General features: G+C 46.9%; 1 protein-coding gene across 2 annotated transcripts in view; it reads right to left on the bottom strand.

The window, feature by feature from the left end:
• The window catches only part of LOC140426792 (M-phase inducer phosphatase 1-B-like), an 81,312-nt gene that overhangs the window by 12,820 nt on the left and 42,495 nt on the right, over positions 1–25,997 (bottom strand). For both annotated transcript variants that reach the window (XM_072511971.1, XM_072511970.1), the window contains exons 4-13: positions 25,505–25,553; positions 12,772–12,805; positions 11,685–11,786; positions 9,229–9,333; positions 7,652–7,765; positions 6,720–6,803; positions 3,571–3,759; positions 2,583–2,672; positions 1,276–1,338; positions 157–255 (exon numbers count right to left, since the gene is read on the bottom strand). In XM_072511971.1, the coding sequence (XP_072368072.1) occupies positions 157–255; positions 1,276–1,338; positions 2,583–2,672; positions 3,571–3,759; positions 6,720–6,803; positions 7,652–7,765; positions 9,229–9,333; positions 11,685–11,786; positions 12,772–12,805; positions 25,505–25,553 (929 nt within the window). The remainder of the gene's footprint in view (positions 1–156; positions 256–1,275; positions 1,339–2,582; positions 2,673–3,570; positions 3,760–6,719; positions 6,804–7,651; positions 7,766–9,228; positions 9,334–11,684; positions 11,787–12,771; positions 12,806–25,504; positions 25,554–25,997) is intronic.

Raw genomic sequence — 25,997 nt, 5'->3', positions numbered from 1 at the left:
GCTTCATGTGGCAAGGAGGGACAAGTATGGAATCAAAGGCAGGAAGCACTGATTTTACAATAGGTCACAGCACGTTTCCAACTATCTGGGGAATAGTAAGAGTGCACAGAGTAGAATTCAATAAAAACTTGATAAATTAAAATCCACTGCACTTACCCTGATGTGTCCTCCATCAAACTCATAAGGGTAGCGGCAGTCAACGATATAGACTCCCTCTAAAAGGTGATCATATTCTCCACCTAGCACCTTGGCCATCTGTAAAAGAAAAATCTGATTTTACACCGTTTATGGTTACTTTGTTCTTGCAATTAAAATACCCACAGACTCGTACATGGGCTTCCAGCTGAAAGATCCCAGGGATTGGTTTGTAGCATTCCGAGATAAGACTAATGCTAGGCTACACCCGATTGATAATTTTTCCCCAAAACACAGGCTTGCATTTTTCTGAAGGACGGGGAAAAGCAAATCCAGACCTCGGAACATTGGAGGGAAATGCAATATTTCACCGCCGTGACAACTTAATCCTTTGTTAGTGAACTAACACAGACTGGGCAGGCCAAATGGCCTACTTCTGTGGTGTAACCATTCTACGATCTTGATGCCAGTGAATTGCTGTCTAAAATACAATGTGGCTGGGTAAAGGCGCTCAACAAAAAGAAAATAACAAAGGGGGATCAAAGACACTAATGAATGTGTGCGCATGATAGCATCAGTACCTTCCTCCAAAAATCAGCACTTGGGCCACAGGTTCACCAAGAGTTTGAGCAAGCTTTTTTGATTGTGGAAGAGATCGATGGCCGATACGCAAATGATTGGAACTATGCCAATGTATTGCAGCAAGCCATCGCTCCTCCACTGTAAAGGTTTACCACATCATGGAGCATAGACAGAAGGCCCAGCAGGGATTTGGGTACACCCTGGCACTCTGATGCCAACACCCTGGGCAGTTATGTGGACTTGCCTTAAGAACCCACAGCCCCAACTTCACCAATGGACTTGAAAAACATTTTCACTCGGAGGCAATGCCTTTGAGAAGGCGATGCATATCGTCCTGCTTCCAGACCTTCACCAACTGGTCACTCAGAACTGGTCTCCATCAGGCTACCGAGGGGAGATCACATTACTGTGGCCTCCTTCATTGGCAACATAAAATATCCATACAATATAGCTATAACAGTGACAGATTGTATCTCAAGGAATGTTCTATTCTCAATACAAGTTTCTTTTATGGTGCTCTGCAAGATGCTCATTTTCTTGATAAACAGGGGGACTCACCGTTTCTGAGGTGATGTACTTCAGATCCCCATGCTTCCCCATTATTGTGGGCAATGCATGCACCTGCCAAAAAATAAATCATTAGCACCACAGCAAGTACCTCAAAGATGGGTCAAACTTTCACTATGGGTCAGACGTCAGCCAGACTCCTGCTCTGACCCAGTGTCTGGAGTGGAAGATCTCATTACCAATACTTCCGCTCAGATAGTACAAGAGTATCACAGGCAGCAGAACGAATATTCGTCTAATGTTTCAACATAATGAAATGCCCCCAAAGACTTCTCCACGGCTTGGCAATAGAAACCCTGCCATGTCAATGACCCAAACACCTGACCTTGGAGGCTCCGAGTCCCTCCATCCCAACAAAATCCATCTCCGGGCCACCAGGGAGGCAAAGGCCAAAACGACAGCTTCTCTCTCTCTCTTTCCCTCCCCCCCGGCTCATCCTATACTACACATATTGCCTCCTCTGGACTCAGCGTCACCCTCCTTTCCAGGACCTCAATGACGACATCTGAAAGTCCCTGCCAAAATCCCCTCTGCCTCGGACACACACAAAACATATGTACATGATTCGCCGGACTTCCCCCAAACTGGTCCTTCACCTCCTCAAAGAGCTTACTCATCCGGGGCACAGTCATATGAGCCCTGTGGACCACCTGGAACTGGATCAGGCTCAGCCTGGCACACGAGGAGGATGCATTGATTCTCCTCAGGGCCTCCTCCCATAACCCGACTTCCAACTCCCCTCCCACTTCCTCTTCACCACCCCTATTGGAACCCCTCCCTACCCCAGTTCCTTATATATTTCCGAGACCCACCCCTCCCCAACCCCTGTTTTTGACATCACCTTACCCTGTAGTCCCCTTAGAGGGAGGCGAGGAAAGCCCGGGACCTGCCTCCGGACAAAATCCCGCACTTGTAAGTACCGGAACCCCCTGGCACCTCAAACTCCACCTCTAGCTCCTCCAAGCTCAGGAAACCCTCCCCAATGAAGAGATCTCCAGAACTCTCAATCCCTGCCCGCTGCCACCTCCTGTAACCCCGGCCAGCCGCCCCCCCCCCCCCCCCCCGGAGCTAACTGGTGATTGTCACAGATCGGTGACCACACCGAAGCCCCCTCCAGTCCCATGTGCTGACTCCATTGACCCCACACTCTCAGGGCTGCCACTACCACTGGCTTGTGGAGTACTGAGCCGGCGAGAACAGCAGAGATGCCGTTAAAGCCTTCAGACTCATGCCCTTGCACGCCGACCCCTCCCCTACTTCCCACTTGTTAATGTTATGTTAAACATTGAAAATCCCACTTTGGAAAAGTTCCCCATCAGCTCTGTGGTGCTCCTCTCCTCAACCAAAATGTTTGTCACGTCAGTATTGCTGCAGGTCCTGGCTCGTCTCTGCAGAGGAAGGAAAAAATGTTCAACAGTTGTTTCAGAGTTTGCATGGATTATTTTCAATCACACAAAATTGGACATAGACGACCTCACCCCGCCCCCCCCCCCCTCGAAGATCAAAAGCAAACTACCAAGTTTTATTCAGGATGTCCAAAGCCCCCGTCACTCAGCAACCCAGCCTCCAAAGGTCAACAACAAGAAACAAAGTAGAATCCCCCAAATACTGAAGAGAAATAAGACCGACACCAGCCATTTCAATTACATCCAGCAGGGAACAAATGGCAACTTTCACGGCTGAATAGGTTGGTGCATTTTTCCCCCAGATAATGCCGCAGGGAATTCACTTCATTTTCTATTTGGAGTAGACAAACAGTGTTATGAATAGGTCCCATTATTTTCATGATGACGTTCAATCCAATCCAGACCGGGACCGAATGTCTGATTATTCTTGGCTTGCTTGGTACCCTCACCACATTCTCACTCTCATTAACACACTAGGTAGCATGGTGAAAGATTCATGGTTTAGCGTGTGGAGAATTCATGGAGGGTGCAGCAGATTAACTAACTAACCATTTCCTCTACTTCAGGGATGAGGGTGCTCAAACTGGACCTTAAGAGGATGAAGAAAAGGGGTTCAGGAGCAATTTCGTTCGGGAATGTCACTGGAGCATGGAATTCTTTGCAGCAGAGTTCAGTGAGAAGAAGGGCATTACACCCAAATTAAAATTAAATAACTATGTGAAGTGGAAGGCACAATGCTGTGGAAGGAGGCCAGGGCAGTGGGAATAGATTTGGATTGTCGAGCAAAGATTTAGCATGTAGACTATAAGCCGAATGGCTTCCCATGTCGCTGTGAACTTATCAGGTTCTAACTGAACAAGCAATCAGAAGGTTTCATTACCATGAATTGGTTTTCCAGTCTTTCCTGATCCTCATCATTTGAGGAGCTTCCAAAGCTCTTCTGTCGCTTAGTCTTTACTGGAGTATTCATTTCCGGAGATCGCTCCAACCTCTTCAGGAATGGTCTGTGCAACCTCTCTGGCATCGAGGGTGACCGAAACAGGCCTGGTCTACTCTTGCGGACTGGCACCTAACAAAAACAATGATTTTTTTTTTTTTTTTTTTTTTTTAATTAGATTTTGCACATACTGAGCCCCCATTTTCTACAGAGTCTTCCCCACGAGGAAGATCACTATCATTCAGCCTAGCCATCTCCTTCATGAAACTATCAATGGAGCTCATTACTTCAGAGTTCTTCTGATTAAGGAGATGGATCTTTCAACTCAGAGCTGTCGAGTTAAACTCTTAACCTCTTTTTAATGAGAGACTAATACAGTCGTGTGCACAGGAATAAGACTTCCCAGTGATTACCTTCACAATATGCTAGAATTATTGGCACGTCATCAAGGGACAACTGCTAATTAGTCCATGACTGTTGTCACACCCCAGGGGAAAGAATATAGTCATCATCAGTAAAAACAGCTATTGCTGCTACAAAAATCAGAACAATATTGAAATAGAGAACACTTACTACAACAAATAGCCAACAGAGAATGATCCTGGGCATGATAACAACAGGAGACAGAGGCAACTAGTGCTTAGGGTCTCAATCAATACTTATGCTTTGCATCCAAAACACAGGCCATTTCTACTCTTCTCTCATTCCCAGCTTGATAAGCATTCCCTTTGTTTATGAGTTAAACACACCAAATCTTTACCAATTACAGTACTTTGCGCCAGCCACAAGCTCAAATTCCATCAATGTACTAGCTGTGAGATTTAATTTAATAGATTTGTGTGTGTGCTGCCACAAGACAAAATGGCAATAAAAGTGATAAGATTGTCATATAAGCCCAGCTGGCTGGCTGATGTCCTTCAAGGAGGGGCTCTGCCAATTCTATCTGGTCTGGCTTACATGGACAACCAGTCCCACCCAACCTACGTAGCTTTTAATAACCTTGGCATAGGTGTGAGCCTTCGTTCAAAGGTTAACACACTCGCATGCAAGTCAGAAAGTTCTGAATTGACATCCCTCATCAAAGACTTGAGCACAACATTCAGGGAAATACAGAGGTGGTGCTGTATGGTCAAAGTCAGTTGTTAAACAGATGCTCCACCTCTTTTGAATGGCTTAACAGATCACACAGCACTGTGGAAAAGCTCAAAGTGCCCTGGCCAATATTTATTCCTCAATCAGCATTATATGCACTGCCACATTTGCCTCCATAACAGTGAGTGCACTTCAAACAATCATAAAATGGTTACAGCAGAGGAGGCCATTCAGCCCATTGTGCCCATGACAGCTCTCTGCAGGAGCAACTCAGTTGGCCCCACTCCCTCACCCTTTTCCCATAAACCTGCAAATTCTCTCCCTTCAGGTGCGTATCCAACTCCCTTCTGAAACCCTGATTGCATTTGCCTCCACCACACGCTCAGGCAGTGCATTCCAGGTCCTTATCGCTCACTGCATTAAAAAAGGTGTCCTCATAACATTATCCATTCTTTTGGCAATCCCCTTAAAATCAGTGTCCTCTGGTCATCGACTCTTCCACCAATGGGAGCGGCTTCGCTCCATCTACATCCCTCGTGATTTTGAACACCTCTAACAAATCTCCATTGATGAGAACAACTCCAACTTCTCCAATCTATTCACATAACTGAAGTCTCCCTTCCCTGGAACCATTCCAGCAAATCCTTCCTCGCATACAGTGCCCAGATTTGAACACAATATTCTATTTGAATTAGTGTTTTACAAAATTTCACCATACCTTCCTTGATTTTGTACTTTTTTGCCTTGATTTACAATGCCCAAGAACCCTTTTGCTGTATTAACTACTTTCATCTTGCCTGGTCACCTTCGACGATTTGTGCAGGTATACCTCCTGTACCAGTGCCTCTTATTGCCCATTGTCTCTTCTTGTTCACCCTCAAAAGATGCACCATTCATACTTCACTGCATTGAGTTTCATCCGCTACGTGCCCACCAATTCCATCCACCGTCTAGAAGCCTTTCACTGTCCTCCTCACAGTTCCCAATACTGCCAAGTTTTGTGACCTGTTGCAAAGTTTGAACTGGTGCCCTGTACACCCAAGTCTAAGGTCATGGGGGGGGTCTTCAGATCTAGAAAGCAACCGTCACCGTTGCCCTGTTTCCCACCACTCAGCCAACTTTGTATGTATCTATGTTGCAACTGTTCCTTTTATACCATGGGTTTCAAATTTGCTGGCAAGTCTATTTATCAGACATTTTTTGAAAGTCCATAACTGCCACATCAGCACCGCATCAAAACTGTGCCGACTTCCCCAAATGACTCTGCATTTGGCAAAGTGACTGTTAATTTTGCCCTGGATTATCAACCTCCCATCACGGAGGTTAAACTAGCCTGTTTGTAGTTGCTAGGTTCATCCTAACACTTTTTTCAAACAAGGTTTATTTTGTACACTTTGAAGTGATTAACTTCATAGTAGCTTAGCGCAACCACAGAAGAAGGGTGCAACATCGGTTCTTTCAGGGTAGAAGGAGTGAACAATAAATACGGCCGTAAATCATCTATGTACAAATAAAAATTAACAGTTAGGAGCAAGTCTGCCTTGTGCTTTCATCTTCAAGAGATCGCTGCGCATCACAGAAACTTGGAATCGCAGCGTAAAGACGTTGGCTGAAATTTTCCATCTTCGCTTGCAGCTGGTATTTTTCGCTGGAACACCAAATTTTCAGGTCCCAAAAGACATGCTTGTTAAGTGAATTGGACATTTTGAATTTTCCCTCCGTGTACCCGAACAGGTGCCAGAATGTGGGGACTAGAGGCTTTTCACAGTAACTTCATTGCTGTGTTAATGTAAGCCTACTCGTGACAATAATGATTATTATTAACTAGTCCCACCATAGAGAATCCTGCCCCAGAGGTGAGTTTAGGAGTGAAATGCTGATCGCATCAGGATTGTTATCAGAGAAGTACCAGGCCACTAACAGACAGGAAGGGCGAGGCGCTCTTTCCTTTCTTCCTCCTCCCTTCCCCCCAGAGTTTCCTCAACACTCAAAATTCTTACCATGCTCATGTCTATCCCCTGGTTCATTAGATTGCTGGTGAGAAGAGCAGCCATGCTGGATGACATTGTCATGTTCTTATTTCTCTGTGGGATAAATATCAAAACAAATTGCTCATTTACCAACGCGGTGCATTTTACAACACGTTACATTGCTGGGGTCCTCCAATTCTTGTGACTGCAAATCAAGGTCAAAGAGAACCTTCCACCATGAAGCAGAAATTCACAACACAAGTAGTGAGTGAAATACCTTAGTTTGAATTGTAACAAAATACCTTCAATACCATTTCTGTCACTCCCATGCAACTGTGTCTCAATTTGTCTAGAAATGACCGTCATAGGGCTTTAGAGCACAGAAAGAGGTCCTTCAGCCCGTGTTGGCCAGCAAGTGCCTATCCATTCTAATTTCAATTGCAATGATCACAAATCTGGGATCAAATTATTTACATTTGAAATTTAAACAGTGGAGATCATTTTTTATTTTTTTTTAAAATGGGGGCTGACTGACTCTCGGAGAGTTGCAGCTCCCCAGTTGGCAGGAGCCCTGTGGTACCTCAGCCCATTCTTCATGGGTGAACCCAGTCAAAGAGTCAGTCCAGGACATCCCAGCTGAATGCCTTCCCGTTCTCACTCTGCATCCCACATTTACACTTCCCAGCAGTATCCACTCTCTTTCCCCCTCTTCAGGGGCCTACTGGGGCAACCCAATTAGCTACCCAATAGAGACTGGGTACCTTAGTTGGTGGGGATCATGGCTGACACAATTGTTGACATTCACTTGAAATAATACGGTCATTTGAAACAAGTCTGGTTTTTCATTAAGCAGCGCAATTAGCAGATGGCCTGGTCAGTAGGTAATTAACAACCAACTGGAAAAACAATGAAGCTGCTTCCATAGGGAACAATGACTTTTAACACATGGTTCTCTGCATTACCTCTGCCTCATTCGGCACCAGCCCCGATAGAATGTAGTCTGTGTTCATGGAATCATCCAGGCATAGAGACTCTGTTGACATAGGACTATTGACTCCCTCCATCTCCAAGTCATACTAAAATTTTAAAATATAAAAACAACATCGGAGCAAGTCACAGGAATAAAGACTAAACATTAATCGTACCCAACTCAGTCAGCAGCAAGATTGATTGCTCACCTTAAACCTGCAGTTCAGTAAAAAGTCTCACTTAAATCAAACCTTCAAGTTGACACAGACAGGCAGTAAAGTAGAGTCAACATCTGCGTTATCAAGTGCACATATTCACCAATAACCTGCTCACTCAGGACCATTCAGCTCCAAGCCTCATTACAGACCTTTTTTTTTCCACCAATTAAAGGGCAATTTAGCGTGGCCAATCCACCTACCCTGCACATCTTTGGATTGTGAGGGCAAGATCCACGCAGACACTGGGAGAATGTGCAAACTCCGCACAGACAGTGACTCGGGGCCAGGGTCGAAACCGGGTCCTCGGCGCCATGAGGCAGCAGCGCTAACCACTGCACCACCCTCATTACAGATTTGATCCAAACATGGACACTAGCTAAGGAGAGAGGAGGTGCCCTTGATATCAAGGCGAAGTTTGACTGAGTGTGGTATCAAGGAATCCCAGTAACACTGTGGCTGGGGCAACACTCAACGCAAAGGATTATAGCTCCAGCTGTTGGGACTCAAACCAGCTCAACCCAGGACAATGCTGCAGGAAATCCCCAGGGCAGCTTCCTCAATGAGCTTTCCTTCATCACAAGGTCAGAAACAAGGCCACTCACTGATGATTGCAGTGTTCAGTTTAATCTACAATATTATACAGAAGCCAGGCCCCTCTGCAGCAATCAGGCTGGGGCTGATAAATGACAAGTAACATTTGCGCCAGACAATCAATAAATCAACATAACCTCTCCTCCATCTACAAGTCAATACCATAATGGATTACCCTTTATCTGTCTGGATGATTGCAGCTCCAACAATGCTCAGGAAGGACATAGCAGCCTACATGACCAGAACCTCATCCACCATCTTAAACATATGCCCTTCCCCTACAAAACACCACAGTTTATACAAGCTAGAGGATGCACTGTAGCAACTCACCAAGGCTCCTGCAGCTACGGCAACACCTACCCAAAAGCAATCAGGGATGGATATATCCTGAGAATTGATTTTAAAAATGGATATCGTAACCAGGTTTTAAAGTCCACCAGTCATTAAATAGACCAAGTAGCAGCTACAATTCACTGACCAGGAAATTTCTGGGTCACCTGGTGACCCATCAGGACCAAGAAGGTTCCATCATTGATGTGGAGCGAATTAGTGCATCTCAGTGGAGCTGCCCCAGCTGGCCTCAAGCGAAGAAAGAGCGCATATTCAACAATAGCCATGTGATTCAATGACCCTTATTAACCTCAAAGAACAGCAGTGAGTGGGGAAAGACAAGGAATAACAAAAACTAAATGAAAATGCAAAAGAGTTAAAAACAAACTACCCAATTTCCTGTAAGCAAACCTGTTTAAGTTAGGACTTACCACAGATGACATGGAAGATATTGTTCCACAGACATCTGGATCTTGTGAGTGGATCATAGTTGTCCTGGGAGCTGGGGAAAGAGGTCTTTTAGACCTGTCACCTTCCTAGAAATAAAAGGATTACAAGAATTCGGTCAGGCATTTGTACAGTTTTCACCACATCGCTGTCAACTTTTGAGGTTGGTATGCTACCTCAGAATTTTGATTCTATCAGTAGAGACGTACTCAGCCACCCAGTTTCTCAAACTGAACTAGCTGGATATTCACAACATCAAGACTCATTACGTGATTGAGCTCTCAAAGCCAACAAAGTAGATTAACAATAAAATGGAAGGAAGAATGGCCATGTGCCGATGTAACCTCATGACTGTATTTTCTTCTTTTTTATATCACTGTGCGCGGGTGTAGAGGCTAAAGGAGCCAATGTGGTATATATTTGGACAAGGGAAGGGACGGGACTTTCACTCGAAATGAGAGTTCTTTGGGGTGTAGGTGGATATGCGGGGTTTGTGTGCTAAAAGGGGATCTTTGGGCTTTCCTAGGGCCGGGCAAGTGGGAAAGGGACCCGGGTGGGGGCCTCCACGCTGGCCGGTTTAAGCCGGCCAGTGAACAGGAGTGAGGTGGGGGGGGGGGGGGCTGCAGCCATCGGAGCCTGGCAGAACAGGGTCCGAGTGGTCTAGCCGGGGTGGAAAGTTGGGGGTAACAAACCGAGGTTGGGAGGAGGAGTTTTACAAGAGGCAGTGGACGGGAGGAGCTGGAGACCTTTTTGGGTGGGGGGGGTGGAGCTGTGTAAGATTAAGGGTGACTACGGGTAATCCCTGATTCCTTTTTGTCATTTGTTTATGTAAACATGCGGGTTGAGGTTTGGGGGGTTGGTGGGTAGATGGGATCGTTGTTATTATGGGGACTGACATATCTTGCTGATTATTGTTTATTGTTGATGGATGTAAATGTGGGAGAAAATGTGAAAGAGGAGAATTTTAAAAAAAATTTTAAAAGCAAAACAATAAAATGGAAGGGATAATCGAGGAATTAGGGGCAAGGTAGAAAAGTTGATTAATTTTATGGCGACAGGTACAGAAAATAAAAATCAAGGCGTTATGGTAATCAAACTTAGCACGTGTACATTTGGGAGGAATGTGCAGCTCTGCACTCTATGCCATAGGATGGTTATTGAGGCATAAGAGAGTACATTGTTAATTCAATGTTCTGCTGCCTGATACAAGGGAACAAAGGATAAGACATTTGAAAATGTGGGACTACTTTCTTTAGAACAGACATCTGCTGTACAGAGTGATATGTCCATGGCATTTACAATTATAAGGCGATAAGTAGACAGAACAGGCTGATTGTTGTGATGTGAAAGTCAAGAGCAAGAGACAGCGATCCAAGGGGTGTAAAATACAAAGGAGGCGCTTCCACATAAAAAAAATAGTTGGGGCCCATGGATTACATTTCCAGAGCTAGTGACTGCAACAGAGCCCTATTTAAGTGTAGGCTAGTTAGGTGGTTCAAGGAAAGAAGAATAAAGGACAAGGAACAGGCAGGCTTCGATTTAACATGTAGAAGATGAACTCCAACACAGACTAATTGGGCAGAACTATTAATTTTCATATTGTAATTCATGCAATGTGACAGGAGTAGGGATTAAGGTGAAACTATCGAACATTGCTTCAGCATCAACTGAGTGTGTTGATTTAGCTCAATTTTACCCAATTATGATTGCCAACTCTGCCACCAGCATGTGTATGCTGACTGGTACTCAATCGACACCTCTTTCAAAAATGCTAGCACAGGGATAGAGGGTTATTCTGCAGAAGTTTACAGAACCTCCTGTTCGGTAAACTTCTATGTCTCTACGACCTGGAAGTAAAATGCAGACGGATATTTATCCTGCACATGGGCGGCATGGTGGCACAATGGTTAGCACTGCTGCCTCACAGCGCTGAGGACCCAAGCTCGATCCCAGCCCCAGGTCACTGCCCATGTGGAGTTTGCACATTCTCCCAATGCTTGCGTGGGTCCCACCCTCATAACCCAAAGATGCGCAGGCTAGGTGGATTGGCCATGCTAAATTGACCCTTAATTGGGAAGAGGAGAATTGGGTACTCTAAATTAAAAAAAAAAAATGATATTTATCCTGCAAGCACTTGTCACTTGCACTAGCCGACTAGAAACATTAACGCTGTTTCTCTCGCCACAGATGCTGCCAGACCTGCTGGGTTTTTTCCGGCATTTTCTGTTTTTGGGTTTCAGATTTCCTGCACCCGCGGTATTTTGCTTTAATTCATTTAGAGAGCTACAGACAAATGCTCCAAATTATCATCACCTTGACACAGTCTAACTGCAGTAATAATCCAAAAAGAAAATCAGTATATACACACACAACTTGATGTGCACTATGCTGTGCTACAACATTTCCAACAAAATAAATGCAGAAGCAATATACTCCTTACATTTTCTTTGTTGTGTCCCAGACTTCCGAAATCCATGCTGTTCTGGACTAGGCTCCGAGGGGCAGACACTCCGAACATAGGGCTGCTGCAGAGAACCTTCGGCTGCAAAAGCAAGTTTATTAAATATATACATATACTTTTTAAACAAAGCAGAATTTGAGTTAACTGTGTGCTTATGTCTTATTTTCCACCAGGTTAACCTTTTATATGTTCCAGAGGCATTGCCCATGGGATATGCTGTGGAAGTCTGTGTCGCACAAAGGACGTTAGTAAGACCATTGAGTTTAAAAAGTGACAGTCGGGTTGTTTTGGAAAGGTCAGATTTCGGATCCCAACCTAAAATGACCAGATTTATTGATTTGAGTTTTCTACTTTGTGGTTAGATCAGAGGTGAGATCTGAGTGACAGCCACCACACCACTGTGTTAATCCCCAGAGGGATTTGCGTCAGAGTGTTGACCAATAAATACTACAGCAACTATTTCTTCTTCGCTGTTCGAAGGCAGGTCTGAACCACACTGTCCACCACAGGTAGAGTAAGGAGCCAGGTTCCAGGACAAGGGCCAACTGCTTGGAGGACATATTCTTAAAATATAATCTGCTTCAGTTTCTTTCTTTCTCCTTCGCCCTTCCCTTTAAAGCAAAAGCCATTTTGATCGAGTGACCATGCGCAGATAACCGGGGCTTTTATTTGTTTGGAAGGCATGGGCAGGACAAGGCCATCAATTCAGCCCCATGTTCTGAGTATTCCTACACTACGCAGGGTTCAGGAAAATTTGAAACCGCCAGTTTTTTTTAAATCTAACCCTACATTCCAAAACCCATGGATAAAAGAAAAGTAGCTTTCTGGGAAATTCTTTTCAATTCAAAGGACAAAAAGAAAGTGAGGGGAAAGTTCAAATATAAAGGTAGGATTTAAATTTCAAAATGACTTCTTCCCATCTCACCCAGATGCTAATACCCACCTCTCAAAGCAGTGCCATCTCCAAATTCGACAGCTCTTGTGCCATTTGCTTCTGTTGGAGGAAACAACCCTGCTCCTTGCCCCTCCCCAAGAGTCATTTATCACTAGCAATGCAGATTCTTACCAGAAGTAGTTGCGTTCTTCCTATGGGCTGCTTGCTGTAATAAAACAAAATATATCAGAAGAGATGCAGCTATACTTTACACCAGAGACAACAGCCAGCAGTAGGGCACGATTGCAGAATCATTTCACAGATGGTTCAAGAGTAACTATGGTCAAATAAAATACTGCTTTCATAGAATTCAGTGCAGAAGGAGGCCATTCGGCCCATCAAGTCTGCACCGGCCCTTACAAAGAGCACCCTACTCAAGCCCACGTATTAACCCTATCCCCGTAACCCATTAACATATTTAACACATTTAACCTTTTTGGACACCAAGGGCAATTTAGCATGGCCAAACCACCTAAACCGCACATCTTTGGACTGTGGGTGGAAACCGGAGCACCTGGAGGAAACCCACGCAAGCACGGGGAGAACGTGCAGACTCCGCACAGACAGTGACCTAGTGGGGAATCGAACCTGGGACCCTGGAGCTGTGAAGCAACTGTGCCTACCACTGTGCTACCATGCTTTGTTCCCCACAATCTCGGGAGACTGCGTTATATGATCCATCATGATGATCTCTCAGTCCTGCACCAATATGTTAGCCAAGATGTGGTCATGTCTGGCGTTGGACTTGAACATACAAGCTTCTGAGACAAGTTTTCGCCCACTTGCTGTGAAGAGGAGCAGAGATCTCCTCAATGCTTCTTTATTGGCAAAGGAGAAATCAGATTGCCTCGAGCATTGAAGGGGAGGAGCGGGGAGCAGGGGTGGACATTCTCAAGATCTTGGTGTGCAGGTGACAGTTTCAAATTTTTCAGATGATGCAAAACTTGGAAGTATTGTAAACTGTGAGGAGGACAGTGTAGAACTTCAAAGGACTTTGACAAGTTGGTGGAGTGGGCAGATAGGTGGCAGATGTAGTTCAATGCAGAGAAGTGTGAGGTGATGCATTTTTGGTAGGAAGAATAGGGAGACACAATATAAAATAAGGATAAAATTCAAAAGTGGTGCAGGAACAGAGGGACCTGGGTGTATATTTACTTAGACCATTGAAGGTGGACAATCAGGTAGAGAGAGCAGTTAATAAAGCATATAGCATCCTGGGCTTTATTGATAGGGGCATAGAGTACAAGAGCAGGAAGGTGATGCTGAATTTGTACAAGACACTAGTTAGACTTCAGCTGATGTATTGGGTACAGCTCTGGGTGCCACACTATAGGAAGGATGTGAACACATTGTAGAAAGTGCAGAAAAGGTTTACAAGAATGGTTTCAGGGCTGAGAAACTTTTACGAGGATAGATTGGAGAGGTTGGGACTGTTTTCCTTGCAGAAAATGAAGCTCAGAGGAGATTTGATAGAGATGTTCAAAATCCTGAAGGGAGTGAACAGAGTAGACAAGGGGAAACTGCTCCCGCTGGTAAAAGGTTCACCAACTCAAGAGCAGAGATTTAAAGTGATTTGCAAAAGAAAATGGGATGCGAGAAAAAAAAACTTTTTCACTCAATGAGTTGTTTGAGTCTGGAATGCACTGCCTAGAAGTGTGGTGGAGGAAGGTTCAATTGAGGCATTCAAGAGGGTATTATAGATGATTATTTAAATAGAAACAATGTGCAGGGGTACAGGGAAAAGGCAGCCAAATGGCACTGTCACGATACTTGTTTGGAGAGCCAGTATAGACCCAATGGATCAAATGGCCTCCTTCTGCACTGTAACAAAGTAAAAGTTAGTTCTGAATCACATTAGGGATCTCTAAAGAAGTACAGGCAGTAAACCAAACGTGACTTTTAGCCTTCTGTGGGGATCCACTGCAGAGGCCTATTAAGGGCAGTTAACACAGAGTGCAGCTGGGGAAGAGGGTAATTACTGCGGGTTTGCTGAGAAGGAGACCAGGAGTTACAAAGATGCACGAGAGTCAGAGATAGAAACAAAATCCAGGTGTGGCATCACAGCAGAAACACAAGTTCGTTGTTGGTGAGAAACTGCTGTTAGCGTCATTAAGCAGATGAAAATGAGAAAACTGCATTATTTTTAAATGAAGTAGCTACTTAGGGTAGGTGGAGAGAGGGAATAATTTCTTCCAGGCCTTAAACAAATTGACATTGGCTAATATTAACATAAAGAGCATCAATGATAGCATTGTCCTTTTCTGCACAATGTCCAAGCCCCAAACACCCCTTCCAGGTGAAACAAAGTTAACGTGGTTTCAGTGTAGTATACTGTATTCGCTGCTCACAATGCAGTCTGCTCTACACTGTGGAGACCAACACACAGGGTGGCTGCTTCGCAGAACACCTCTGTACTGTCCGCAAACCCTGAGCTTCCTGTGGCCCGTCATTTTAATACTTCACCTTGCTCTTATGCTATGTTAACATCGGTCCTCTGCCTACCGCAATCTTCGAGTGAAGCTTGAGGAATAGCACCTCGTCTTTTGATTAGATACTTTACAGTCTTCAGGATTCAATGTGGAGTTCAACAATTTCAGATCATAATCTCTGCGCCTTTTTGCTTCCTTTTCTTTGCATCTTTTGGTCTTAACTTTCTTTTTCTGTGTTTCACGTTCAGACAGCAGCTGTTCTTCATTCTGCCATTCACACCTCCCACAATTTTTGTATCTTTACTTGTCCCATTACCACTCCATTTGGCCATGCACCACAAAACCGTCTGTCATTTAATTTATCCCGTCTTCTGCCCTATCAGACCTTCTCTTTTGTATTCCCTTCCCCCACCACCCCCACCTTCCCCCTTTCCTTAAACTCCATTGCATTTCTAACTTTTCCCAGCTCTGATAATGTTTAACTCCATTTCTCTCTCCACAGATGCGGGCCTGACCTGGTGAATAGTCCATGGGGTTTGTCATCTTATTTCACTGACAGCATTTCATTTCTTGGAGGAGGCAGTGGCCAGCAAACAGTATTGAAAGCGAACGAGAGTAGTAACGGTTTACATCCCCAAAAAACACTGCGCACCAATAAGAAAACAGAATCATAGAATTTACAGTGCAGGAGCTGTGCTGCTCACAGAAAAATACTTTTCACTGTACCTTGGTACACGTGACAATAAACAAATCCAATCCAATCCAGGAAGGCCATTCAGCCCATCTAGTCTGCACCGGCCCTTGAAAAGAGCACGCTACTTAAGTCCACACCTCCACCCTGTACCCGTAACCCCACCTAACCTTTTTGTACACCAAGGGGCAATTTAGATTGGCCAATCCACCTAACTTACACATCTTTGGACTGTGGGAGGAAACCGGAGCACCTGGAGGAAACCCACGCTGATACAGAGAGGAAGTGCAAACTCCACACAGACAGTCACCCGAGGCTGGATACAGGGTCCCGAGAGGTGTGAGGCAGCAGTGCTAACTACTGTTCCGCACACAGTTGGAGTGCAAGGATTCCAATGGTGCACAGCATCAGCTTTCCCAACACGTGAATTTGGTTCAATTGTTCAGGATTCCTGCCTTCGAAGGAAATAGAGAGAGATAGGAGTTTGGTTTGCATCCAGGAGTGTGTCTTTAGATTTCCGGTGGTGGCCATGGGGTGAGTGGTCGCATATTTGGTGGCTCCCGCTCGCGGTGGTCTTTTTGTGGCCTTTACCCCAGTTTGCACCGAGTGCTGAATTTGGTGCTTTTTGAGTGCGATAGTGAGAGTTTGGTGACCGAGGGAGTTAGGTGAGGAGGGAGTAAGGTGCTCCTTTCATTTTGTTTCCGACATTTCCGCAAAGAGTGTGAAGAGAGCCAGGAGTTTACAGGAAGTGTAGCTGACTAGGAGCAGAGTCGGAGGGCGGAGATCTAGTTAGTCCACACAGCAGCTATATTCTTTAAGGTAAGAGGGGATGGAGGCTAGGCCAGTTACATGCTCCTCCTGTAGGATGTGGGTGGTGAGGGATACCACCGGTGTCCCCACTGACTATACCTGCGGGAAGTGTACCCAACTTCAGCTCCTCAAAGACCGTGTTAGGGAACTGGAGCTGAAGCTGGATGAACTTCGGATCATCCGGGAGGCAGAGGGGGTGATTGAGAAGAGTTACAGGGAGGTAACCACACCCAAGGTACAGGACAAGAATAGCTGGGTTACAATCAGGGGGAAAAAAACAAACAGGCAGACAGTGCAGGGATCCCTCGTGGCCGTTCCCCTTCAAAACAAGTATACCGTTTTGGATGCTGTTGGGGGGGGATGACCTACCGGGGGAAGGCCCTAGCGGTCAGGTCTCTGGCACGGAGTCTGGCTCTGGGGCTCAGAAGGGAAGGGGGGAGAATAGAAAAGCAATAGTTGTAGGAGATTCAATGGTTAGGGGAATAGATAGGAGATTCTGTGGTCGCGAGCGAGACTAGTGCACATTGGTACCAACGACATAGGTAGGAAAAGGGGTGTGGAGGTAATAAACAAGTTTAGGGAGTTAGGCTGGAAGTTGAAAGCCAGGACAGACAGAGTTATTATCTCTGGTTTGTTGCCGGTGCCACGTGATAGTGAGGCTAGGAATAGGGAGAGTGCGCAGTTGAACACGTGGCTGCAGGAATGGTGTAGGAGGGAGGGCTTCAGGTATTTGGATAATTGGAGCGCATTCTGGGGAAGGTGGGACCTGTACAAGCAGGACGGGTTGCATCTGAACCAGAGGGGCACCAATATCCTGGGAGGGAGGTTTGCTAGTACTCTTCGGGAGGGTTTAAACTAATTTGGCAGGGGAATGGGAACCGGATTTGTAGTCCAGCAACTAAGGTAGCCGATATTCAGGACGCCAAAGCATGTAATGAGGCAGTGGGGAAGGGAACACTGACAAAAGAGAGTATTTGCAGGCACGGAGATGGGTTGAAGTGTGTATACTTCAACGCAAGAAGCATCAGGAATAAGGTGGGTGAACTTAAGGCATGGATCGGTACTTGGGACTACGATGTGGTGGCCATCACGGAAACTTGGATAGAAGAGGGGCAGAAATGGTTGTTGGAGGTCCCTGGTTATAGATGTTTCAATAAGATTAGGGAGGGTGGTAAAAGAGGTGGGGGGGTGGCATTATTAATGAGAGATAGTATAACAGCTGCAGAAAGGCAGTTCGAGGAGTATCACCCGATTAAGGTAGTATGGGTTGAAGTCAGAAATAGGAAAGGAGCAGTCACCTTGTTAGGAGTTTTCTATAGGCCCCCCAATAGTAGCAGAGATGTGGAGGAACAGATTGGGAAACAGATTTTGGAAAGGTGCAGAAGTCATAGGGTAGTAGTCATGGGCGACTTTAACTTCCCAAATATTGAGTGGAAACTCTTTAGATCAAATAGTTTGGATGGGGTGGTGTTTGTGCAGTGTGTCCAGGAAGCTTTTCTAACACAGTATGTAGATTGTCCGACCAGAGGAGGGGCAATATTGGATTTAGTACTGGGTAATGAACCAGGGCAAGTGATAGATTTGTTAGTGGGGGAGCATTTTGGAGATAGTGACCACAATTCTGTGACTTTCACTTTAGTAATGGAGAGGGATAGGTACGTGCAACAGGGCAAGGTTTACAATTGGGGGAAGGGTAAATACGATGTTGTCAGACAAGAATTGAAGTGCATAAGTTGGGAACATAGGCTGGCAGGGAAGGACACAAGTGAAATGTGGAACTTGTTCAAGGAACAGGTACTACGTGTCCTTGATATGTATGTCCCTGTCAGGCAGGGAAGAGATGGTCGAGTGAGGGAACCATGGTTGACAAGAGAGGTTGAATGTCTTGTTCAGAGGAAAAAGGTGACTTATGTAAGGCTGAGGAAACAAGGTTCAGACAGGGCATTGGAGGGATACAAGATAGCCAGGAGGGAACTGAAGAAAGGGATTAGGAGAGCTAAGAGAGGGCATGAACAATCTTTGGCGGGTAGGATCAAGGAAAACCCCAAGGCCTTTTACACATATGTGAGAAATATGAGAATGACTAGAGCGAGGGTAGGTCCGATCAAGGACAGTAGCGGGAGATTGTGTATTGAGTCTGAAGAGATAGGAGAGGTCTTGAATGAGTATTTTTCTTCTGTATTTACAAATGAGAGGGGCAATATTGTTGGAGAGGACAGTGTGAAACAGATTGGTAAGCTCGAGGAAATACTTGTTAGGAAGGAAGATGTGTTGGGCATTTTGAAAAACTTGAGGATAGACAAGTCCCCCGGGCCTGACGGGATATATCCAAGGATTCTATGGGAAGCAAGAGATGAAATTGCAGAGCCGTTGGCAATGATCTTTTTGTCCTCACTGTCAACAGGGGTGGTACCAGGGGATTGGAGAGTGGCGAATGTCGTGCCCCTGTTCAAAAAAGGAACTAGGGATAACCCTGGGAATTACAGGCAGTTAGTCTTACTTCGGTGGTAGGCAAAGTAATGGAAAGGGTACTGAAGGATAGGATTTCTGAGCATCTGGAAAGACACTGCTTGATTAGGGATAGTCAGCACGGATTTGTGAGGGGTAGGTCTTGCCTTACAAATCTTATTGAATTCTTTGAGGAGGTGACCAAGCATGTGGATGAAGGTAAAGCAGTGGATGTAGTGTACATGGATTTTAGTAAGGCATTTGATAAAGTTCCCCATGGTAGGCTTATGCAGAAAGTAAGGAGGCATGGGATAGTGGGAAATTTGGCCAGTTGGATAACGAACTGGCTAACCGATAGAAGTCAGAGAGTGGTGGTGGATGGCAAATATTCAGCCTGGATCCCAGTTACCAGTGGCGTACCGCAGGGATCAGTTCTGGGTCCTCTGCTGTTTGTGATTTTCATTAATGACTTGGATGAGGGAGTTGAAGGGTGGGTCAGTAAATTTGCAGACGATACGAAGATTAGTGGAGTTGTGGATAGTAAGGAGGGCTGTTGTCGGCTGCAAAGAGACATAGATAGGATGCAGAGCTGGGCTGAGAAGTGGCAGATGGAGTTTAACCCTGAAAAGTGTGAGGTTGTCCATTTTGGAAGGACAAATATGAATGCGGAATATACGGTTAACGGTAGGGCTCTTGGCAATGTGGAGGAGCAGAGAGATCTTGGGGTCTATGTTCATACATCTTTGAAAGTTGCCACTCAAGTGGATAGAGCTGTGAAGAAGGCCTATGGTGTGCTCGCGTTCATTAACAGAGGGATTGAATTTAAGAGCCGTGAGGTGATGATGCAGCTGTACAAAACTTTGGTAAGGCCACATTTGGAGTACTGTGTACAGTTCTGGTCGCCTCATTTTAGGAAGGATGTGGAAGCTCTGGAAAAGGTGCAAAGAAGATTTACCAGGATGTTGCCTGGAATGGAGAGTAGGTCTTACGAGGAAAGGTTGAGGGTGCTAGGCCTTTTCTCATTACAGCGGAGAAGGATGAGGGGCGACTTGATAGAGGTTTATAAGATGATCAGGGGAATAGATAGAGTAGACAGTCCGAGACTTTTTCCCCGGGTGGAACACACCATTACAAGGGGACATAAATTTAAGGTGAAAGGTGGAAGATATAGGAGGGATATCAGAGGTAGGTTCTTTACTCAGAGAATAGTGGGGGCATGGCATGCACTGCCTGTGGAAGTAGTTGAGTCGGAAATATTAGGGACCTTCAAGCAGCTATTGGATAGGTACATGGATGACGGTAAAATGATATAGTGTAGATTTATTTGTTCTTAAGGGCAGCACGGTAGCATTGTGGATAGCGCAATTGCTTCACAGCTCCATGGCCCCAGGTTTGATTCCGGCTTGGGTCACTGTCTGTGCGGAGTCTGCACGTCCTCCCCGTGTCTGCGTGGGCTTCCCTCGGGTGCTCCGGTTTCCTCCCACAGTCCAAAGATGTGCGGGTTAGGTGAATTGGCCAATGATAAATTGCCCTTAATGTCCAAATTGCCCTTGGTGTTGGGTGGAGGTGTTGAGTTTGGGTGTGGTGCTCTTTCCAGGAGCCGGTGCGGACTCGGGGGGCCGAGTGGCCTCCTTCTGCACTGTAAATTCAATGATAATCTATGATTAATCTAGGACAAAGGTTCGGCACAACATCGTGGGCCGAAGGGCCTGTTCTGTGCTGTATTTTCTATGTTCTATGTTCTATGTTGCAGCAGGGATTTGGGAGGAAAAAATGTGTCGAAGTGAGAGCAGAAGAGAGTGACCCCTAGTTGGTGGCGTGTAAGTTCCCGGAAAAAAGCAAACCAGTTGACAGAGTCGGGTAAGAGCTGGCAACGCAGGCGGACATGGTGGATGGGCAGGGACAGGCCTGCCAGCCCAGTGGTTGATGGAGCAGTTGGTGAGCTTCTTGAACGGGAAGTTCACCCAGCAGCGGACGGAAAGTTTGGAGGAACTGGCCCGGGCGGTGGACTCAATCAAGGCGGTGGTTGACCGCATGTAGACGAGACTGGCAGCCTAGGGGTAGGTGATCCAGAGGTTGGAGGAGCTGGTGGGGGAGCACGAGAAACCGCAATGGCAGCAGAGATGGGAATGCCTGCCGTCACCAGCAGAAGCGACTGCTGGAGAAAGTGGAGTACCTGGAGAACAGTTCTCATAGGCAGAACATCCGAATCATGGGCCTGCCGGAGGGGAGCGAAGGAACGGGTGCTGGTGCGCAAGTTGGGAAGATGCTGGAGAAGCTGCTTGGGGAAGGTGCATTTGACCAGCCGTTGGAGGTGGATCGGGCGTGGACAATGGTGGTACGGTTGCATCGGTTCCTGGATAAGGAACGGATCATGAGGTGGGCCAAGCAGACGAGGCGATGCAACTGGGAAGGTGTCGAGATTCGTGTGCATCAGGACCTGGGGGCAGAGCTGGTGAAGAGGAGGGTGAGCTTTAATAAGGTCAAGTCGGCCCTGTACAAGAAGGGTGTAAAGTTCGGACTACTCTAGCCGGCTCGCCTATGGGTGACCTATGGGGGCCGGGAGCTTTACTTTGGCTCGGCGGAGCAGGCCGTGGACTTCATGAAAGCGAATGTACTGGCAAGAGAAGGAGGACCTTTAACTTTGATGAAGGAGAAGTGGGGTGCATGTACCGTACTGTGAAAAACTTTGGGGTTTTGGTGTTCGGGTTTCTTTCATTTTTTCGTTTTGTTTCTTTTGGGGTTAGGCTGGTTTACAGTTCTTTGTTAAGGGTTGAGGGGTGGGTCTCCGTGTTCGGACCTTGCGTGGGATTGTTTGTTTGTTTTTACTTTTTGCCTTTATTTTGACTGTTTGCACTAAGAGCGGGGGGAGGGGAATCAGTGGGGAGTAGGATGCTAGGCGCCATGGGCAGGGGCTGCCAGGCTAGCTAGTTCACAGAAGCGAAGTGGGGGGTGAGTTGAAGATCTTTGGGGGGGGGGTATTATACTACTGACGGGAAGGGGACTTTCAAAGTGGAGGAGGAGGGCGGCTGATGACGGTAGTTGCCCAAGCGTGGGACAGGGGAGGTGCGGGACATGGGCTGAAGATTGGCCTTGGAGAGGCTATGAATGATCAGCAGGGGAGGGGCGCGGGGTGCCCCCGACCAGGCTAGTCACGTGGAACATTCGGGGACTGAATGGGGCAGTCTAAACAGTCAGTGTGTTTGCGCACTTGAGGCAAATGAAGGCAGGCGTGGCCATGTTGCCGGAGATACATTTGAAGGTGGGGGATCAGATTAGGTTAAAGAAGGGATGGGTTGGACAGGTGTTCCATTCGGGGTTAGACTTTAAAACGAGGGGATGGCGATCTTGGTTAATAAGCGGGTGGCATTCGAGGTGCGGAATATAGAAGCGGACCTGGGGGGGGGTAGATATGTTATGGTTAGTGGGAAACTGGAGGGAATGGCCGTGGTGTTGGTAAATATATATGCCCCGAACTGGGATGACGTGGGGTTTGAGAGATGGATACCGGACCTAGATTCACATCGACCGATTGTGGGGGAAATTTCAATACGGTCCTTGATCCAAGGTTGGACCGGTCAGGTTCTCGGTCTGGGAAGGTATCAGCCTCCAGGGGTTCATGGTTGGCTGAGGTGGTAGATGCTGAATATTCAGCAATAGTGGTGTCAGACCAAGCCCTGCACTGGGTGGACTTGCAAGTTAGCAAGGGGAGGGCCCAGTGCCCACAATGGAGGTTGGATGTGGGGCTGCTAGCAGAGGAGGTGGTGTGTAAGCGGGTGAGAGAGGCCATTCAGGGATACATAAGGATCAACGACACGGGTGAGGTTTCGGCGGGGGTGGTTTGGGACACATTGAACGCGGTTATCAGGGGAGAATTCATCTCAATTTGGGCCCATAAGGAGAAGGCTGAGCAGGAGGAATTAGACACGCTGGTAGGCGAAATGTTACAGGTGGACAGGAGGTATGCGGAGTATCCGGATGACGGGCTTCTGAAGGAGCGTCAGAGACTGCAGCTGGAATTTGGGCTCCTGTCCACAGGTAAGGCGGTGGGACAGCTGAGGAGGGTAAGCGGGGCGGTTTTTGAATTCGGGGAAAAAGTTAGCAGGATGCTGGCACACCAGATGAGGAAACAGGAGGCGCCGAGAGAGATAGGAAAAGTGAGGGATACGGGTTCTACTGAGTCAAAGGAGCAGGTAGTGCTCCCCCCAACGTTAATCGCAGGCATAGATTTCCCTTATTTTGAAACGAGATAAAGATCCGGAGAGCTGTGGGTCGAATAGGCCAATCTCCCTGCTAAATGTGGATGCAAAATTATTGGCAAAGATCTTGGCCACACGGATAGAGGACTGTGTTCTGGGAGTAATAGGGGAGGACTAGACGGATTTGTTAAGGGACAACACCTGACATCCAACTTTAGGCGGCTCCTAAATGTAATAATGATTCCTGCGGAGGGGCGTGAGGTTGAGGTGGTGGTGGCCATGGATGCAGAAAAGGCCTTTGATCGGGTGGAGTGGAAATATTTGTGGGAGGTCCTGGGAGGTTTGGGTAGGGATTTGTGGATGCGGTCCAGTTGCTATATCAGGCACCGGTGGCAAATGCAAGGACAAACCAGGTGCGATCAGAATATTTTAGCCTGTGTCAGGGGATGAGACAGGGATGTCCATTTTCCCCACTACTGTTTGCCCTGGCCATAGAGCCTTTGGCAATGGCGCTGCGAGCATTGAACATTTGGCGGGGGATAGTGAGAGGGGTGTGGAACACAAGGTCTCGCTCTATGCAGACGATTTGCTCCTTTACATAACGGACCCGTTTGGGGGGGGGGGGGGGGGGAGAGATTGCAGGAATTATGGGGATATTGGAGGAATTTGGTCGGTTCTCAGGTTACAAACTGAATATGGGCAAGAATGAGGTTTTTGGCGATCCAGGCAAGGGGGCAGGAGAGGAGACGTCGTTCAAGGTGGTGGGAGGGGGTTTTAGATGTCTGGGGATTCAAGAGGCAAGGGACTGGAGTCAGCTTCATAAATTAAATTTGGGCAGGTTGACAGAGCAGATGAAAGGGGACTTCCGAAGGTGGGACGTGCGCCTGCTATCCTTGGCGGGGAGGGTACAGACTGTGAAAATGATAGTCCTCCTAAGATTGCTGTTCGTTTTTCAGTGTCTCCCAATTTTCAACCCCAAGGCCTTTTTAGGACGATGTATGTGTCGATCTTGGGTTTTATATGGGCTGGGAAAGACCTCCAGATGAAGAAGGTCTTCCTTGAACGGGGGGGTGTGGGGTTGGCCCTTCCGAATTTAATCAACTATTACTGGGCACCTAATATATCGATGGTTAGGAAGTGGGTAGTGGGGGAGGAGTCAGTGTGGGAGCGAGTGGATGTGGCATCTTGTAAGGGCACGAGTTTGAAAGCTTTGTTAAGCTCTGCCGTTCTCGCCGGCCCGGTACTCCACAAGCCCAATGGTAGTGGCAGCCCTGAGAGTGTGGGGCGATGGAGGCATCATATGGGACTGGAGGGGGCGTCGGTGTGGTCACCAATCTGTGACAATCACCAGGGGGGTTGGACGGGGGCTTTAGGAGGTGGCAGCGAGCAGGGATCGAGAGATTTGGAGACCTTTTCATTGAGGAAGGTTGGGAGGAGCTAGAGGATGAGTTTGAGTTGCAATGGGGGAAATGGGTTCCGGTACTTACAATTGCAGGATTTTGTCCGGAGGCAGGTCCTGGACTTCCCTCGCCTCCCACTAAGGGGGCTACAGGATAAAGTAATGTCAAAAACAGGGGTCGGGGAGGGGAGGTTCTCGGAAATATATAAGGAACTGATGGGAGTGGGAAGAGGTTCCAATAGGGGGGGTGAAGAGGAAGTGGGAGGAAGAGTTGGAAGTCGGGTTATGATAGTATGATAGAATTTACAGTGCAGTCTGCACCGGTCCTTGGAAAGAGCACCCTACCCAAGCCCATACCTCTTCCCTACCCCACAGCTCCACCCTACCCCATAACCCCACCTAACCTTTTCTTTGGGACACCAAGGTCAATTCAGCATAGCCAATCCACCTAACCTGCACATCTTTGGACGGTGGGAAAAACCGGAGCCCCCGGAGGAAACCCACGCAGACACGGGGAGAACATGCAGACTCCGCACAGATAGCGACCCAAGCCAGGAATCAAACCTGGGACCCTGGAGCTGCGAAGCAACTGTGCTAACCGCTGTGCTATCCACGGGTTATAGGAGGAGGCCCTGAGGAGTGTCAATGCATCCTCGTCATGTGCCAGGTTTAGCCTGATCCAATTCAAGGTTGTCCATAGGGCTCATATGACTGTGGCTCGGATAAGTAGGTTTTTTTGAGGAGGTAAAGGACAGGTGTGGGTGTGGCCGGGAGTTCTGCGAATCATGTACATATGTTTTGGGCATGTCCGAGGCGGAGGGGATTTTGGCAGGGATTTTCGGATGTCATGTCAGAGGTCCCGAGTGCAATGCTTTTGAACATTACTTACAATTCACCACACTGTGCATCTGTTAGACCAGGTGAGTCAAGGCACAAACCTGAAACAAAGAAAGGGAGTGCCTTAGATATAGTTATTACCTCTTTGCCATTGTTTTCCCCTTCCCCACCCTCTTATCCCCACTTACACAGTTACAGCTGGCCTCCGTTTTCTGACAGCAGTTGCAATTCTGCTAGAATGAGCTAGTCAGGGTCAGACTCTACTGTTCTTCGAATCAGGATACAGTGAGAACCAGCACAGGACCAGCTTTGGAGAAGATGAGGGCCAGCACAGCACAAAACTGAAACATTCATATTCATGACTTTAGGTCAGTGTTGAACATTAGTTCTAGCTCAATACACTGCAGGGACCTATGGAATCATCACTTCATCCCCTCAGCTTAATGAGAACAATGCAGGACATCTTGACAGATAATAGCAGCAGTGATTCAAGCAATTACACTGCTGGACAAACTCCAGTAGCTTTGAAGCAAAATAAAGACATG

The sequence above is a fragment of the Scyliorhinus torazame genome, chromosome 7 (genome assembly GCF_047496885.1).
Source record: "Scyliorhinus torazame isolate Kashiwa2021f chromosome 7, sScyTor2.1, whole genome shotgun sequence".
Classification (NCBI taxonomy): Eukaryota; Metazoa; Chordata; class Chondrichthyes; order Carcharhiniformes; family Scyliorhinidae; genus Scyliorhinus; species Scyliorhinus torazame.
Note: the sequence above shows the minus strand (reverse complement) of the source record. Positions and strands in the feature narration are given on the sequence as shown.